The sequence below is a fragment of the Nannobrachium achirus genome (genome assembly GCF_963921795.1).
Source record: "Nannobrachium achirus genome assembly, chromosome: 13".
Classification (NCBI taxonomy): Eukaryota; Metazoa; Chordata; class Actinopteri; order Myctophiformes; family Myctophidae; genus Nannobrachium; species Nannobrachium achirus.
This window is the reverse complement of record NC_137833.1, coordinates 46,194,201-46,212,801: the sequence shown is the minus strand read 5'-3', so window position 1 is coordinate 46,212,801 and position 18,601 is coordinate 46,194,201. Positions and strand designations below refer to the sequence as shown.

Genomic DNA, 18,601 nt, shown 5'->3' with positions numbered 1-18,601 from the left:
AGTTAAAGCATTTAATAATTCCAGGCCTAAACGGGTTAAGATTAAGACATACAGTATGACCTGGTAATTAGAATAGAACATTCTCTTCCGGGGGTCCCTGGCACATAACATTTTCAGATGTTTGCCAAAAACACAAAAGAGAGTGTTGAGAACCACTGAGTCACTGTGATGGCGTCATCATTACGTTGTTATTCCAGTGAGGGGAAGTGACTCACAGCGACACTGATGCCCAGGCTGCCGTTGGCTTTCCTCAGCTCCACTTCTATCTGCTCCCCGGCTCTCTGCAGACTGCAGATGGAAGGAGACCTGGAACTAAATGGATCCTAAAAACAGAAAACACACACATGAAAACAATGGGGGCTTTTAATATTTGTGTTGTATGTTGACGCAACACTCCTGACTCATTTCATAAAGTACGCTCAACTAAAGACATTCTTAATTGACCATATTCACACGGCGGCCATCTTGCCATTAAAGGAATTATAGGTAACTTTAAGACTATTAAAATATATATATACATTTTTAGCAGTCATTTCCCCCCATCAGTAACTTTATTATTGTGCTCGGGTGTTTTAACTCTTTATGTTGACATTAAATGTCAACAGAAAAAGTAGAGGGACGTTTTTGTTAGGGGGAGCTCAGGCAGAGCTCTTCAAAGGGGTTGTGCACTAAGGTAATTGATTGGGCCATAAAAGTGTCAAGTCCTCGTTAGTGATCTCTCTAATCAATTAAAGCATCAAAGACAACTACCTGTTTGATGCCTGTCATAGATGGGAGGGGGAGGGGGGAATCTTTTTGTGTACACACAAGCTTGCATATTTAGTGGCCAAGGCCACGAAGTGGCAAATGGCCACTCATTGATATTGGACTTTCTCATTATTATTCTTCCGCCACTTTTGCTCTAGCGGCTAGACCGTGCAGTCGCTTTTTACGAAACTCGGCAGTATGGCAGAGGACTATGCCAAACGGCTAAAACGCGAAGCTCGCAACAATCGGCCAAAGGGTGGCGCTGTAGGAAGCCTTCGAAAGTGCAAACTTTGAACTGGTGTAGCTCATGCCCTGTTTCAGGTACAGCAATGAAACCTGTATACACTTATGCGTCTCCTCATGCCGAACAACTTTTACGCTCTGACTTTTGACCTCTGACCTTTACCTCTCCCACAATTTTGAATTATATGAAAAACAGTCAAAATCTATCTCCTCCTGGGATTTTCGCGCAACGTGCGCGAAACTTTTTTTACATGAACTTTGGACCAACACGGTCATCGCACAGCGGCCGGATTTTCTTTAAAGCGAAACATTATTTTTTAATAATTAACCGTATAATGCAGTTTCATGCAAATTATTCTTCTGCCTCTAAATCATACATGCAAAGTGACACGTTCATGGCAGTATGGCAGAGGACTATGCCAAACGGCTAAAACGCGAAGCTCGCAACAATCGGCCAAAGGGTGGCGCTGTAGGAAGCCTTCGAAAGTGCAAACTTTGAACTGGTGTAGCTCATGCCCTGTTTCAGGTACAGCAATGAAACCTGTATACACGTATGCGTCTCCTCATGCCGAACAACTTTTACGCTCTGACTTTTGACCTCTGACCTTTACCTCTCCCACAATTTTGAATTATATGAAAAACAGTCAAAATCTATCTCCTCCTGGGATTTTCGCGTAACGTGCGCGAAACTTTTTTTACATGAACTTTGGACCAACTAGGTCATCGCACAGCGGCCGGATTTTCTTTAAAGCGAAACATTATTTTTTAATAATTCACTCAATGTTGCAGTTTTATGCAAATTATTCTTCTGCCTCTAAATCATACATGCAAAGTGACACGTTCATGGCATTTGGCAAATATGTAGAGGGTTAGTCCAAATATCACTGAAAGCAATCTTACTCCAATTGGCCAAAGGGGGGCGCTATACGAAGCGTTTGAAAACTCAAACTTTAAAGGGGCATAAGTCATGCCTCGTTTCGTTTGAAGACATGCAACTTGCTTACACGCGTGCCCTGACTCAAGCGGAAGACATCTGTGTCTTTGTTAAGTAAGCTCCGCCCTTAGATTTTCCGCAATTTTGAGCAGTTTGTAAAACACTTAAACCCGCTTTTATTCCGGAACTTTCGCGTCACGTGCACGGAACTTTTTTTACATGAACTTTGGACCAATATCTAAAGATCTGTCAGATCGTTTTTTTTTTTATTGAAACATGCTTTTTTAATAATTCAATCAACATTGCAAGTCAACATTGCAAATTATTCTTCTGCCTCTAAAACATACATGCAAAGTAAAATTTCATGATGAACTACTATAGAGGGTTAGTCCAAATATCACTGAAACCAATCTTACCCCAATTGGCCAAAGGGGGGCGCTATATCATTTTGAAAGAAGGCGTCAAGTACATTACATGAAACTTTTTTTTTCTTATCTTTTTTTTTTAAATGACAGGTCCATTATGTGTGACTGCCGTAGTGTAGTGGTCAGTGCCTGTGCCTGATATTCGGATGGTTGTGAGTTCGAACCCCACGTTGGGTAGAGTTGATGTTAACATCCTGGATGCCCATGGCATGTGCGTATGTCAAACTCTTTAATGTTGACACGTCTGATCTAACTCCAGATCACGTTCATGTTTAAAATGAGCCCTTCTCTACCGGCCGTTTTGAGTAAAAGAAAATATGATCACTCGAAAATGTCAGAAATACTCAGATTACATTTACTCAGATTGATTTCACCCCAAGCCTCCAAAATATAAAAAAGAAATCAATAAAATCAAGGCACTCAGCCTACATAGAACTTTTTTTTTTAAACAAACATGTTTAACAGATCCTGTGGCTGCCTAGTGTAGTGGTCACGGCACATGCCTTACATGCAGAAGCTCGTTGGATCGAATCCCACCTGGGGCTTGTATAAGCATAAAACCATGACATAAATCCTGAAACATGCATTATAATTTAAACTGTCATGTCTACACCTATGTTGTGATTTCCAAGGATTGCAATGATACCATGTACCAGCTCAGTGGTCTAGTGGTTTGAGTGTTTGCCCTGAGACTGGGAGATCTGGGTTCAAACCCGGGTCGCGTCATACCAAAGATTCTAAAAAATGGGACCCAGTTCCTCCCTGCTCTAGGGTTGGATTCGGGGTAACTCCCTGCGACATACTAGTGTCATGACCAGGGGGTGTACTTGTACAACAAGTTACCTTGCGCTACAGAAACAGGAGATAGGCTCCTGCCCTATGAGATTCATAGCCTGGCCGATTCATATGGTCTTCATCGCTCAGCCAGGCTTACTATGTACATCATCAAACTGTCCAGGTGCATAGTATCACAGTTTTTTTTATGTCTGTTGCATATAGGCCTACAGTCTTTTGCATACATGTTGTGTAGAGGCCAATTTGTGCTTTTACATATAACCACCGATTAGTGTAAAACTTTGTATGCATGAAACTTTTTCTTTTTTTTTTAAATGACAGGTCCTTTATGCGTGACTACCGTAGTGTAGTGGTCAGTGCCTGTGCCTGATATACGGATGGTTGTGAGCTCAAACCCCACGTCGGGTTGAGTTGATGTTAACATCCTGGATGCCCATGGCATGTGCGTATGTCAAACTCTTTAATGTTGACACGTCTGATCTAACTCCAATTCACGTTCATGTTTAAAATGAGCCCTTCTCTAACAGCCGTTTTTTTTTCTGTTCTGAGTAAAAGAAAATATGATCACTCGAAAATGTCAGAAATACATACAATAGATTACATTTACTCAGATTGATTTCACCCCAAGCCTCCAAAATATAAAAAAGAAATCAATAAAATCAAGGCGCTCAACCTACATAGAACTTTTTTTTTAAACAAACATGGCTAACAGATTCTGTGGCTGCCTAGTGTAGTGGTCAGGGCATATGCCTTTCATGCAGAAGGTTGTTGGATCGAATCCCGCCTGGGGTTTATATAAGCGTAAAACCATGATATTTGGTACACTTCACAGTTTGGTTCCTTGAACAATGTCTGATATGGAGCCTTCCTAAAAATGTCCCCCAACCCCCCTTGATGCGTATTTTAATATCCGCCATTACTAAATAATGTGTTTTGCATCATAAATCCTGAAACAAGCATTATAATACAAACTGTCATGTCTACAACTATGTTGTGATTTCCAAGGATTGCAACGACATCATGTACCAGCTCAGTGGCCTAGTGGTTTGAGTGTCTGCCCTGAGACTGGGAGATCCAGGTTCAAACCCCGGTCGTGTCATACCAAAGATTCTATATAGGCATACAGTCTTTTGCATACATGTTGTGTAGAGGCCAATTTGTGCTTTTACCTATAACCACCGATTAGTTTAAAACTTTGTATGCACACTTCCCAGAGGCCAAGGAAAAACCTGTGCCCTGCATTTTTCACATCTGCCATTTATAGCGCCACCAGAAGGCCAACTTACAGTATGTAAAACACATTCTTCGATATTACTCCTTCAGATTTTATCCGAAAATCACACAAATCAGTACACAGTATCTCTACAGTGATGTAATCATGACGGATTTGTCAGATATCATATTCTATCTAATTGGCTAACATTGAATTCCAAGGTTTGCAGGATTGCTCCTTTTTGAACAAAATGTCTCAAACGCAGCCTGCTATGTGTGTGAGATTTTGTACACACATTCCCACTAGGCCAAGGAACAGATGCCACCCTTCTCACATTGGCCTGTTATAGCGCCACCAGCGGGTCAATTTTTGCCAAACACATTTTTGGAACAAAATGCTTCAAATCCCGCATGCAGCGTCCGATTGCCGTGAAAGGCCCAAGAACACGTGGCACCCTTTTCACTTTGGCCTATTATAGAGTCACCGCTAGGCAAAAAAAATCCTACCTGACCTGCCGGAGTCCTGTTCGGAAGAACACTGCTTCCAGTTTTTCTTTGATTTGTTCTTTGCTTTCCCTTGATGCTTTTTTACTTTCCTGCTTTTTCTGCCTTGGCCACTTTATCGCTGCTTGCAGCTATATTTTTCCTTTAAGTTAATGAAATGCCACCCCAGTTGCCACCCGGTTTCAATGCAAATTTCAAACATGACCGCCAGGTGAATATGGTCAATTGACCAAAAGTAACGGGAATTCGTGAGTTAACATTGATTATTACATGGCTGGGTTGAATGCTTGATTCTCTATAACAGACCGATGCCTAGTCAAAGGCTCAGAGCACCTGCTGCACTCAGGCTGCACTGCGTGAATGTTGTGCCGTATCCAACGTGAGAGCCGTCCCGACCCACAGGTTGAGAACCAGTGCTTTTAGAGCAGGGGTTTTCAAAGTGGGTGACGGGGCACCCTGGGGTGCCGCGACGGCAGTCCAGGGGTGCCGCGAGATCATTTGATAATATGTTGAATTTATTGTAATGTATTTAGTATCATTTTAAACTTGAAGTACAAAGTTATTTTCAGTCAGTTCTAACCAAAATGGCTATTATCTCAAGGTTTTGCTCGCAACATTATCACTAAAATATCGTCACTGTCGGGGAGAAACCTTGTATGTCCAAGTTTCAAATGTGTACGTCTTTTGGTAAAGTATAGCCCTGTTTCATCATACAGTAGAAGACTGTCGCACAAAACTAGTGAAAACAGCCGATCTACAAGCACACAACGCCTCGTGATGCGAGGCGTTGTGTGTTTGTAGATCTGCTGTTTTCACTAGTTTAGTACATTTTATAGATGATAAAAACAAAACTAACGGTTTTGGACGTACAAGGTTTCCACCCGACAACGACGATATGCTATAAATATAAGGTGCTGAGAGTGGTAGGGGTGCCTCGGATTAAAACAATATTTATGGGGTGCCCCTGAGTCAAAAAAGTTTGGGAACCCCTGTTTTAGAGAACGTAAAAACCAAACAGAAACAAAGCGAGCGTGGCTCTGACCTGTGCGTCCAGTATGCGCACCACGGGGATGTGCAGCCTCTTGCCGTGCTTGGGCGTGGCCATGTTGGAGAGGGCCAGCGCCTCCTCCAGCTCCTCCATGGCGGGCCGGAACTCCGTGCCACTCACAGAGCACAGCGTGGTCTGAGAGCCGAAGCCCCTCTCTAGCGCCACCCCCAGGGTGCTCTGGCTCAGCAGAGAGGACCTGCTGTCCTTGAAGGACTCTGATGGGGGACACAGCGACGAACAGTTGAGGACAAGGACCCACAAAATGTATAATTTAATTTACTAGACCCTCCAGAAAAATGTGATTATGCGATCGCATCATTTCCCGTATAATCAGCATTATGCGGGGGTCACTTATTTTCAAAAATCTGGCCAATAGCATGTGTTCTCCTCCCCCCACCCCCCTCTGCTCCTCTGCTCAGCGCAGAGAACGCTGCTGCGTCATGACGTCCAAACATTCAGTGCGACGCTCTCTGCACTCTGATTGGTTAGGGAAATTCTACACTTCCTCCAACAGTGATCATAACGCGATCGCCCAGGCTTCTTTTTCTTCCTATCGCCAAAAGAAGCCTGGGTTTCCGAGGCTACATATTTTGCAACTTTTCGCATATTCCGCAACTTTCTGCAATTTCACAGCATAAAATCTGATAAAACCCTGCATACGTATTTCAAAGCAAAATCAAGGAGTTTTGCCCCCATAATCAATGATTTTTGCCCGCGTTTTTTCTGGAAGGTCTAATTTACATGACGTGGTATTGTTTTCGGCGCTCAGGTGGCACAGTAAGTATCTTTCCGCTGAAACATAGCAAAAATAGCACCTAACGTCCTATTTTATTGTATTTATTTTGTTGTAAATTAAAGCCCTACCTGATCATACAAAAATCTGACAAAAAATATAAAAGGTAGCAGACCCACAATCTTGAAACGTTGCTCAAGCGTGTGGGTCTGCTGCTTTTGATGCCAGTCAGAGATAAACAAGGAGTGAGGTGGTAGCGTACGTACGTTTGGGCTGGGACACGATGAGCTCTATCTCGTCGGGGCTCTGCTGCAGGATGGCGGCGGCGTCGCTGAACGTCACCCCTTCCAGGCTGATCTTGTTGAGGGAGATCAGACGGCCGCCTGGAGACGAAGCCATCAACGCACCACAACACGTTCACATTTGGAACAAACATGGGGACGTTCTCATTCTGCTACTCTGCTGCCAAAATGTGGAATGCCCTGGCTGACACCATCCATTAAAAGGATGAACAAATTGAGCCTGCAGAAGTTCTTTTATATATGGAGAGGCAGAATGTGGTTGTTGCTATCTCTCTGGACCCCCTCTTCATTCGTTAAAAAGTTAATTCATTCACACTCCCACAGAGCAGTCTGTCACCTCATGTTCATTCTCATTGGCTACAAGCTAATTCTCATACGCCCTTACCCACAATGCATCTCAAGCTGTATATTTAAGCAGCTCCCTGTTCTATGTTCATCCTAGGTGTTTAGCTGTTACTACTGTTTGTGCAATTCCTCCACGTCCCCGTCCTCCTCCCTGTAAAATGTAGTTACTAATGTTGATATGTATTGTTTACAGATTGTTCTGTGTTCGATGGATTATGATATGTGATATCTTAAATCATACAACTGAAGGTTTAAAGTTATGTGCATGTAATCAGTATATCATGCTTTGCTCTGGGGGGTTTGTGATATCAGATTATGTCTCATGTTCGAGCAGATAATCTGTATGATCACAGCAGAGCTACACCGCCAAAACTAAATGCAATATCATTGCATATGATAATAACATTGCAATAAATGGTTAGGTAAATCTAATTGGTGTGGTTATTCTGAACTGAAATATATAAAAGATATAGGACCACACTGGAAACAACTTAAGTCCCCAGGACCTTTTTGTGTTATCCTTTCAGCCTTAATGTCGCACATGCTGCTTACATTTCTGACTAATGAAATATTCAATCAATCAATGGCTAAAAAGGAAGGGGGGAACAAATCCAGCAGAGGATTCGGGTCACCCTTTGTAGTGCTCCTATTGTGAACAATATTCTTGGTTCTGCAAGGCTACCATGCCTAATTTATGCTCAGTCGCAAGACGGCACCGTGTGACGAAAATAGCCGGAAGCGACGCGTTGTCAGCCTGTAGGTCGGCTATTTTCGGCATGCAACGCCGTCCTGCGACAAAGTATGAATCTTTGCTCTGTGGAGCCGGAAACCGGCGTCTGTTTGCAATTAAATGTGTGTAACTGCACCTGGTCTGATTCGGCCATCTTTGTCTGCGGGCCCGTCAGGCACAATGGAAGCTATGAAGATCCCCAGGTCCAGTTTCCCCGTGTTGTCCTCTCCCACGATGATGAACCCTGAGACAGGAGAGGAGAAGCAACCAGGTGAATGCTTTAGCCAACCAGCGCTGGAAAGTAACTAAGTACATTTAAGTGAAAAGTACATTTAAGTGAAAAATAGCAGATATACAAGCTTGCAGCGCGGCACTCGGTGCCGCGCTGTGAGCTTGTATATCTGCTATTTTTCAATAGTTAAAGCATAAGATAATGATACACAATAATGTGTACCCGTTCTAAATGGGTTAAAGGAGTAGTTCACCTCCAAAATGACTTTCTTACTATTAATTACTCATGTCATGGTAACTCGAGTTCAATAATATTTTTTTGTATGTTTTGCATCCCTAAGACAACAATTTGATTATAGTAAATTTAGCCCCATTGATTCCAGATGGGGTCCCCTTCCTAGTTACTTTGTCGTTTTTGATTATTATTATTACAAAAAATAGCCAATCTACACGCACAGAATGCCTAGCGATGTGACGCATTATGCTATTTTCAAAAGATATATACATTTTATGCATTTGAAAACTTGTGAAATGGGCCCTTCTGCTTAATGAGTACTTTTACTTTTGGTACTTTAAATACATTTTGATGTCAATACATTTGTTCTTTTTCTCAAGTACATGTTGAATTCCAGACTTTCTGTGTGTTTCTACATTGCAGTATTTAATTATTTGCGATCCCAAAATGTTAAAAATGTAATTTAGATTAGCATGTTATTTGAACAGATAGTTTACCCGGTATCCTATAACTTCCTTTTGATAGTACGTTAGACTGATGCTAGGTTCTGGGTTTACCAGTGATCCTAGTTTACTATGAGGCACTAACACTGTCTCCCTGCGTTTAATGTACGTGTTTACCTTGCTTAGTAATAGTCGCTCTGGATAAAAGCGTCTGCTAAATGCCTAAAATTGTAAATTATACACCAAAAAGTCACACAGATCAAACCTTTCTCCATACATACCAAAGCCTAATTTCGGGTCCTTCTTCAATATCACACAGATTATTTCTCTCTCCGGCGAGGTCCTGGTCGGGGTGTCGACTGCGAGGCAGATGTTTCACATTTATTAGCAGTCCCGTTTAATGTGCTACTTTGTATGAAACGCTTGTGATCACTTTAATGCATATCCCTCCCCCCTATCTTGGGGATGAGCCAGTACAAAGCAGAGTAAATCAGTTCATGGAAGGCTTGTGTAATATAAACGTTTTTGTACTGAGCGTTAAAAGTCCCTTCTTTTCTTCAACTGCTTTCCATTAAAAGCCAATCATACGTTAAGACATCTATGGGTATTTTTAGACCAGTGTTTCTCAATCTTTTACATTTCAAGGTCTTCCCCTTAACTCTGACAGTATACAAATGGAACCAAATGGACCCGTCAGGGTCCATTTGGTTCCATTTGTATACTGTTCTATTAGTTACAGACTTGTATGGGTCAATTTAGACCCCCCTAAAGGAACCCACAAAGTCCCTGGAATCCCCTTTGAGAACCACTGTTTTAGACTATAAGTGAAAGGAAACGCATTCCACTTCAAATAAAACTACTGTGGTCATGACTTCAGGAGATGACAGACTATCAGACTGTGTTCAGACCAACAGTAGGGCTGTGAATATTCTGCTGTCTCACGATTCCATTTGGATTATTTGGGCCACGAATCACAATTCAATTAAAAATGTTATACAACATACAGTAATTGTCTTCATTCAAAATAACATTAATGAGCGTGTGCTGAACTGAAAGAGGCTGCAGTAAAAAGTTTAGTTTTTTCCCCTGAAGCCCTTGAGTATACTGGAGTATACTCACCCCGAATGGAGGAGGAGGCCTCTGAGTCCTGCTTCTGGAGTGACACACTGGACAGGATTCGAGGAATGGACTCTGGAGTGCTACCACACAACAGCAACACAGCAAAGTTAACAACTTCATAAGTTGCACTAAAATACATACAGCATGGAATTCATTGTGAGGGTAAAGCACACTGTGGTCCTCACACGTTCTAGCTCATACATGGGCAACTGGCGGCCCGGGGCACACATCACTGAAAGCGTCCCGCAGGTTAATACTGATATATTATTGATTTCAGCTGTTACAATTCCAAACATGCAAACATGACCAGCATTAATTACTTCAGTCTGTATTAGAAGCTTAATGACAAGTATTAAAAAAAGATTGTCTTTTTTACGTCATGTATTTGCATTTAAAGGAGTAGTTCACCCCCAAAATGACTTTTTTTCTATTGATTACTTATGGAGACTTGAGTTCAATCATATTTTTTAGTTTTAGTTGCATTCCTAAGACAATCATTTCATTACAATAAATGTACCCCCGTTGATTCCGAATCCGGAATCAATGGGGGTAAATTTACTATAACCCAATTTTTATCTTAGGAATATGAAAAATATTATTGAACTCGAATCTCCATGGCATAAGTAATCAATAGAAAAATGTTCATTTTGGAGGTGAACTACTCCTTTAAGTTGATAAAGTTAACATAAGTATAACTAATTGCATTAGAACTGAAATAAAATGTTTACTTCTTTTCAGGATTCCAATTTAAAAATAGCAAAAAAACAATTCAGGATTCCAATTAAAAAATAGCAAAAGTAGCTGATCTACAAGCTCAAAACGCATCACACTGCGACACGTTTTGAGCTTGTAGATTGGCTATTTTTGCTACCTTTGTGTGACAGAATGACGGAGAAGAGCATTCATTTAAGAAAAATGTTAAATACGAGATAACTGATAGAATGAACTGATGCAATGTGGCTCTCTGGAGTGAGTGTGGAAATATAGTGGCCCTCTCCATCATCAAAGTTGCCCAGCCCTGGAATCTAGACCCAGACCCAGATGAGACATTTGATATATCCTTGTGACCCGAACTAGTGATCTACGAGCTTACAACAACAATTACCTCCAACATGGCGGGTCCTTGGCCTCGGAGGCGTCGCGCGAGTCAGCGTCGCGCGAGTCGGCGTCGCGCGAGTCGTTGTCGCGCGAGTCTGCGTCGCGCGAGTCGGCGTCCAGCTCCGTGTCCTTGCTGGACGAGACGCGCTCTCGGCTGGCGTCCCTCCGCAGCGCCCTCTGCTGGCGGAGCCGCGCCTCCAGCTTGGCGGGCAGGTCGGTGCAGGACTTGGACAGGTCCTGGGCGGCCCCTCCCCCTCCCCCACCGCCCGGGGACAGGCCCACCATGTTCAGCATGCCCTCCGAGCACGACAGGCGCTTCATCAGGCTGCTGTTGCGAGACTGGTAGACGGACATGTAGTTCATCTCAGACAGGTTCTCGTCTGCAACAGAGGAAACGCCCCAGCAGTGGCGTCAGTTCAGCAAAAGCTAAGGTATAGGCAACATGACTGGTGTCTTTAAGACACCAGTCATGTTGCCATTCTAATTTCTAATTTGCATTGTAGTCAGTTTAAAGTTATTTAATAACAGAATAATAAAAGCAGATAGTCTTAAGAGACATTTGTGAATTTATTTTAAGAAGTACATTTTTTGCCATACCTTGCCATACCCAACTTACGCCTCTGAAACACCCCAACCCAGGCGAGAGACAATATAACTTTATTATTTTCTTGTGCGAAAATCCTGTTTCATTTCGGTACGTTTTTAACCCCCAGCATACGTAGTATGCGAAAGCGTTGGCAGAAAATAGCAGATCGACAAGCTTGACCCGTTGTGAGCTTGTCGATCTGCTATTTCCAGCCAAAGCTTTCCCCACAGTAACAGAAGAAAACAGAAAATACACTAGCATAGAGCCCTGAGGGACTCCACCCAGTGGCGTCAGTTCAGAAAAAGCTAAGGTATGGCAACATGACTGGTGTCTTGCACGCGCGCAAAGGTGCGCATGCAAGACACCAGTCATGTTACCATACCTTAGCAACAGGCATGATACATTTATTTTAAGAAGTACATTTTATTTTTTTCCCCGTTTCTACGGTTTCTTGGGCTGGATATGGCAGCCTGGAACGGTTGTTCAAGTGCAGCTAAACTTGTTAGTAAACGTGCCACAATTAACAATAATGCATTGCACCTGTGCAGCTGACCTGCGGAAACCTGGGAATATACCATTCTGTCAAGATGGGGAGAATACAAGTGTGGAGAATATATAATTATAATACCTTGTTAAAGTGACCATTTTGTTAAATTTAGCGTTTGTAGTTAGACAAAGACACATTCATGGATTTATATTTTAAAGTAAAAGTAACTTTTATTTTCCCCCCTTGGCCCAGGGTATGGCAGCTGCATACCCCTGCCATACCCAATTGACGCCCCTGACTCCACCCAACCACAATGGGGTTTAAACATAGAGTATATATAAAATAGAGAGCGGACGAGCCCCGCCCCCACTATCATTTCAATGCAAGTGCTCAGTGGCGTTTTGAAGCAACGGCTACGTGCTAGCATGTAGCTAATCCAGGTGCATTCTGGGGGAAATTGGCCACTATTCGAGACCACAAATGACGTCACGCTGCTCTCCGCTCACAGGAGTAGTGGGGCCAAACCCCCAGAATGCACCTGGATTAGCTACATGCTAGCACGTAGCCGTTGCTTCAAATCTAGCCCTGGGTTCTGGGGGCTTGGGTTTAAAGTGGTAAAGCGGTTGAATGTCCCCACCTTGGGCCACGCTGTGGTTGAGCTGTCGCGACGTCATCTCGCTGTGGAACTTGTGCTGTGCGGAGCAGAGGCTGAGGATGTATTGTGCTATCTTGGAGCTCTCCGTCGCAAAGCTGTGCTTCTTGCCGCTGGGCCCGCCGCTCTCTATGGTCACCTTACGCCGCTGGGGAAAGGTCACACGATCAGTGTTGATTTCGTCGACTAAAACTATGACAAAAAAATGTTTGTCGACCGCGTTTTTTTCACTGAAGAAAACTAAATAAAAACGAAATAAAAACTAAGCTGTGGTGACTAAAACTGAGACTAAATATATTGACAATTTCGTCAACAAAATAAAAAACTAGACTAAAACGTCTAGGGAGGGACTAGTGGAGAAGAGAGTCATTTGATTGCTCTCAGGAGTTGTGTGCTGAAACAGCTCGGCTATTTTCAGCACGCAAACAAGTGGAAGATCAGTCATCAAGGCCTGCCAAAATACATTTTAGTTGACTAAATCAACTGTCGATTTAGTCGCCTAAAAACGTATGATATTTAGTCGACTGAAATTAGACTAAAACGAAAACTTTTCAGGTGACTAAATCTATGACTAAAACTAAATGACATTTTATTCAAAAGACTATGACTAAAACTAAATCAAAATTTGCTGTCAAAAACAACATTGCACACAATGAGACATTCACTTCAGTTTGAACACACACAACCCCGGTACGACATTGCGCTACATGGAAATGCAGTATAATCAATACGTGGTGCAACAGTGAGCTGATTATAATAAAATTATGTCCCTTTTGTGCCCAAATATGGCATATACTGTTGTCATCAACGCCCATATTCAATTGGCATGCCAATATTATGACCTATGATCTGGATATAGATATTATGGCTATATGGACGTATCGGTCGGATCGGCAATTCTGGACAACCATATACAGTATACTGTATACTGTATATGGGCCTACTGTATATGAGAGTGTGTTGGGTTTGTTTATGGTTATGTTTTGAGTCATAACATGCCTACGGTATATGAGCATATCGTCCGTCCGTCCGTCCGTCCGTCCGTCCGTCCGTCCACCCACTCTCCCATTAGACAATTTTAATATAACTAATATGTGGTTCAGACTAATCGCACCGCGAGGCGTTGTGTGCTTGTAGATCGGCTGTTTTCACTAGTTTAAATCATTTTTAAAATGATAAATGCAAAACGAAGAGTTTTGGACATACAAGGTTTCCAACCGACAACGACAATATGGTTTTACCCTGGTGGATATGGAGTCAGTCTATAACAGTAAGCTTGTACCGGTATATGGTCTCACCACAGTGGATATGCAGTCAGTCTGTAGCAGTAAGGTTGTATATCGTCGGTGTCGGGTGAAAACCTTGTATGTCCAAAACCGTTCGTTTTGCATTTATCATTTAAAAAAAAATTTAACTAGTGAAAACAGCCGATCTACAAGCACACAACGCCTCGCACCGCGAGGCGTTGTGTGTTTGTAGATCTGCTGTTTTCACTACTTTTGTGCGACTACTTTGCGAAAGAACGTACACATTTGAAACTTGGAGATACGAGGTTTCCACCTGACAACGACGATATGGTCTTACCCCGGTGGATATGGAGTCAGTCTCCCTCCAGAGGAAGCGTCTGTTGACCACTCGGACGTGGTTCTTCACCTCGCACACAATGATCCCTTTGGCACAGATTCCCATAACTAACTCTCCAATGACTGTCCTCTTCTCCCGGCCCACACGGTGGAACATCACTCCATACTCCGGTAACTGCTGGACACTCTATGGAGGGGACCATCCAAAATAGTTTAGTGACAATTAATGAGTATTAGCAGGCCCGATAGTCCCGAGATTATTTCAATGTCTTTCCCCGCCAGGCCCGATAATCCAGAAAAAAGAAAAAAAGAAAAAAAAAGGTTTTTTGGCCCCAAAAAATGAAAATTGCATGTTTAACCCCCATAGCAACCCCATCTTTCAAACATGGCAGCCATCTTTGTTTACATTTTAGGAAAACATACTGGCTGCTATCTCATGAATGCCTGAACGGATTTCATGTGGTGCACACACGTGGTGCATTATCTAGGCATGGGTGTGCATGATCCGTGCATTATGAATTACATGGAAGTCTATGGAGACAGGGGCAGGGGAGAGTACGAAGGTATTGTTAAATGGCGGGGAATGTGTTAAAAGGCAGCACGCAGTTCCACAAGTTTGTAATACGTTAGAAATCCAAGAAAAGTACATTAAAAGTGGAAAAAACCTGGTTATATAGACAAGAACTTATGGAGGATTGTATTCAACAACATTACAGACGTTCAGATCGTCTGGTAAGATGTTATTTACATGCTTTCTGGTTAATGACATGTCCCTTTGCTGCTGTGTGCATTTACATTACTAAAAGTTTTTACAGCCGCGGCAAGCATCACTTGCAGAAGGCAGATTTAGCATGGCGAAGTATGGCAGTGTCTGCAAGGTCAGACATAACAGATCTGCAAGGCCAGAATACAAGCCAGATCAACCCGTTTTGGGTTTATAGATCCACGCTTCTACTGCTGTGTTTAACACGCCACCGTTGAAGGACGAAATATAAATCAAACGGGCAGCAGCAGCAAGCAAGAATGAGAGAGAGAATGAGAGGTACATGACAATGGGGATTTAACTTAAGGTATACTTTAGCCAATTTTGTGCAGAACTTAGCATGTTTTATGAACAATTTCGCCAACTATTATAGAGTTGAGAACTCTAATGTGTGTGAGTGTGCATGTGCGCTGGCTACCTTTAGGAACTCTAGCTCGGCTTCCTCAGGAAGCATCTGGGCGTGACAGGCATGTAGTCTTGGCAGTTGGTCCTTCAGGTTGGGGTAGGCCATCTTCTCCAGCATCCTCCGGGACACGTAGTGCTCCGCCTGGTAGTAGTTCTTACCGTACAGCTACACATCAACACAAAACAACGCAGTGGCGTCAGTTCAGAAAAAGGTAAGGTATGGCAACATGACTGGTGTCTTGCACGCGCGCGAAGGCGCGCGTGCAAGACACCAGTCATGTTGCCATACCTTAGCAACAGGCATGATACATTTATTTTAAGAAGTACATTCTATTTTATTCCCTCAAAATGTCTATGGTTTCTTGGGCTGGATATGGCAGTCTGGAACAGTTGTTCAAGTGCAGCTAAACTTGACATAATATAGTAAACGTGCCACAATTAACAATAATGAATTGCACCTGTGCAGCTGACCTGCGGAACCTGGGAATATACTATTCTGTCAAGATGGGGAGAATAAAAGTGTGGAGAATATAATTATAATACCTTGTTAAATTTTGCATTTGTAGTTATTGTAATGTAATTTAACAACAACATAACCAGCACAGATAGACAATGAGACATTCATGGATTTACATTTTAAATTAACTTGTATTCTCCCCCCTGGACCCAGGGTATGGCAGCTGCATACCCCTGCCATACCCAATTGACGCCCCTGAAACAACGCAAATATATATATTTCTAAACGCACCAGTGTGAAGTGAGCGGTGCAAACACAACGACACCCGTGCATATCTCCTTTTATGGGCCGTTCTGTCCGTGACGTCAGTTACTTTATGTTTATGAGCATGGACCTCCATACATGGAGATCCCTACCGATACATTTTGACTAATACATTTTGGCCTTCTCGTAGTATTTAAAAAGCAGATTCATAGTTCAGACTGATCAAACTCCATAACTAAGACTTTAGGCGGTTTATAGCATAACATTTGCAGGCCCATGTAGTTTTCGGAGGGGGATGCACGATATTACAGTGTGGACAGGGAAAACGAAAAACGCTGATAAGCACTTGGGAGTGTGAATTTGTGAAAATATTAGACCTACAAGCTCACAATTTCTTAAATTACTTGACAATTTGACCAATATTTTACACATTTCTATACTATAGTTTGTTGAGCTTTTAATATCTATTTTTTATGTATTAAAAAAGCTTTCAAAAGTTCTCAAATTGTCACTTCACTGTCATGTGGGGACCCCCTTGGAGGTCCCGAGCCACAGGTTGAGAACCACTGATCTAACAAAGACAGATGCAGTACCTCAGGCATGTAATCCCCGAACTCCGCTTGCAGTGCGAGTGCTCCCAGGAACAGACAGGTCTCCTCGTTACAGTGTATTCTGTCCTCCATGATATCCCTGCGCAGCTGTAAGTAATACTGGTGGCGAGTCAGTCTGTGTCTGGGAGACACAACGTTACACTTAGTTAAAAGCACATTCACATCATCATAATCATATTTCAACTTTTTATGTTGTTGTAGTTTTTCTTTTGCCTTTCTTCATCATATTCATGGGTTTCATTTGTAGTCCTACACCGGCCATGTTGAGGACAACACAGGTGTTATGATTGGCATTATACATTATATATATATATATATGAATTAATTAATTTAGTAGTTAGTTCATTAATTAACATTATTTATTATATATTAAGGCTGGGCAATATATCGATATCGAGGTATCAACATGCAAAGTATAAATATCTACAAAGACTGCTTGAAATTAGGTATTGGTATAGGCCTATGTGTCAAATTAATTAACAGACACACTATGCATGCATGTAGCACATGTAAAAAAGCAATCCATCTGTAACCAGGTGTGGTTATTTCAATAAAACCATTCTTGGAAAATGGAAATAAGGCATTTAATGTATTTATTCTATGTGTACTGTGCAGTGTGCATGCATTGATATGCTATTCATTATCTGGGTTAGGCAGGCAGTGTACCTAAAGCAGAAAAACATTAATAACTATATAATGCAATTGTTTTTACTAATATCGTGAGTAATATCAATATCGAGGTATTCAACAACGTTATCAAATATCAAAGGTTTTCCTAATATCGCCCAGCCTTAGTATATATGTATATATAGAGTATATATGTATATACATACAGTACATGGTTAATGGATGGAATAACATCAGACCAGTAAAACACCCGCTGAAACAACAGAGACTGACACAATATGTCCATATATGGGCATTCCCACAGTCACACGGCCACGCATGCTATAGAGACGGTGTGACCACCGCACAAAAACACATGTAAATGTCACCACTTACAAAATTAAGGAAATGTCATCGACAAAGAATTTGACCCGTAGAAACAGCATAAACCGGGACATGTGCTCTTTTTTCCAACTGTCAGGAGCCACTTTGGAGATTTTTGTTTCGTGGTCCAAAAAGAAATATTCATCATCTGTGAAATGACACAATAGAACATATTTTAGGCAAAGGTAAGACAGGTATAGTAGCTCAAAGGCAGCGTGCCTACAAAATGCATTTGTATTCCCGTTTCACATTTTTAACAAGATAGTATTTGAGTAACTATTTCCAGTGGTTTTGACCACTTAGGCCCTATTTCATATTTTGTCATATGATGGTGTCACTCAAGTCTATAAGCTCATAACGTGTTGTATCGCAACGACTTGTGAGCTTGTAGATCTGCATGTTTGAAAAAAACCTGTGTGTGTAATGAGCCTCTGATGAAAAGCCCAAAACAGGGATGCCAGGTTTGAAAGCGGTTAAATAAACAGAAGAAAATAAAACAAAATGCAATCAGAAATGAAGATGTCACGATTATTACATTTTACTTAAAGGGGAAGACCACCCATTTTCAATATTGAACTGTATCATTAATATACCTTAGAGGAGTTGTGTGAAAATTAAAAAAAAGGTGCCCCCCCTTCTGTGTTGCCTAGAACTGGAGG

General features: G+C 42.0%; 1 protein-coding gene across 1 annotated transcript in view; it reads right to left on the bottom strand.

Annotated features, from left to right (window-relative positions):
- The window catches only part of ptpn20 (protein tyrosine phosphatase non-receptor type 20), a gene marked incomplete at its 5' end in the record, with an annotated part of 102,104 nt that overhangs the window by 57,764 nt on the left and 25,739 nt on the right, over positions 1-18,601 (bottom strand). The window contains 12 exons of the mRNA XM_080740784.1: positions 216-323; positions 5,903-6,123; positions 6,908-7,024; positions 8,155-8,262; positions 9,209-9,286; positions 10,047-10,126; positions 11,152-11,524; positions 12,855-13,017; positions 14,454-14,639; positions 15,634-15,786; positions 16,935-17,073; positions 17,955-18,090. Coding sequence (XP_080596910.1) covers positions 216-323; positions 5,903-6,123; positions 6,908-7,024; positions 8,155-8,262; positions 9,209-9,286; positions 10,047-10,126; positions 11,152-11,524; positions 12,855-13,017; positions 14,454-14,639; positions 15,634-15,786; positions 16,935-17,073; positions 17,955-18,090 — 1,862 coding nt within the window. The remainder of the gene's footprint in view (positions 1-215; positions 324-5,902; positions 6,124-6,907; positions 7,025-8,154; positions 8,263-9,208; positions 9,287-10,046; positions 10,127-11,151; positions 11,525-12,854; positions 13,018-14,453; positions 14,640-15,633; positions 15,787-16,934; positions 17,074-17,954; positions 18,091-18,601) is intronic.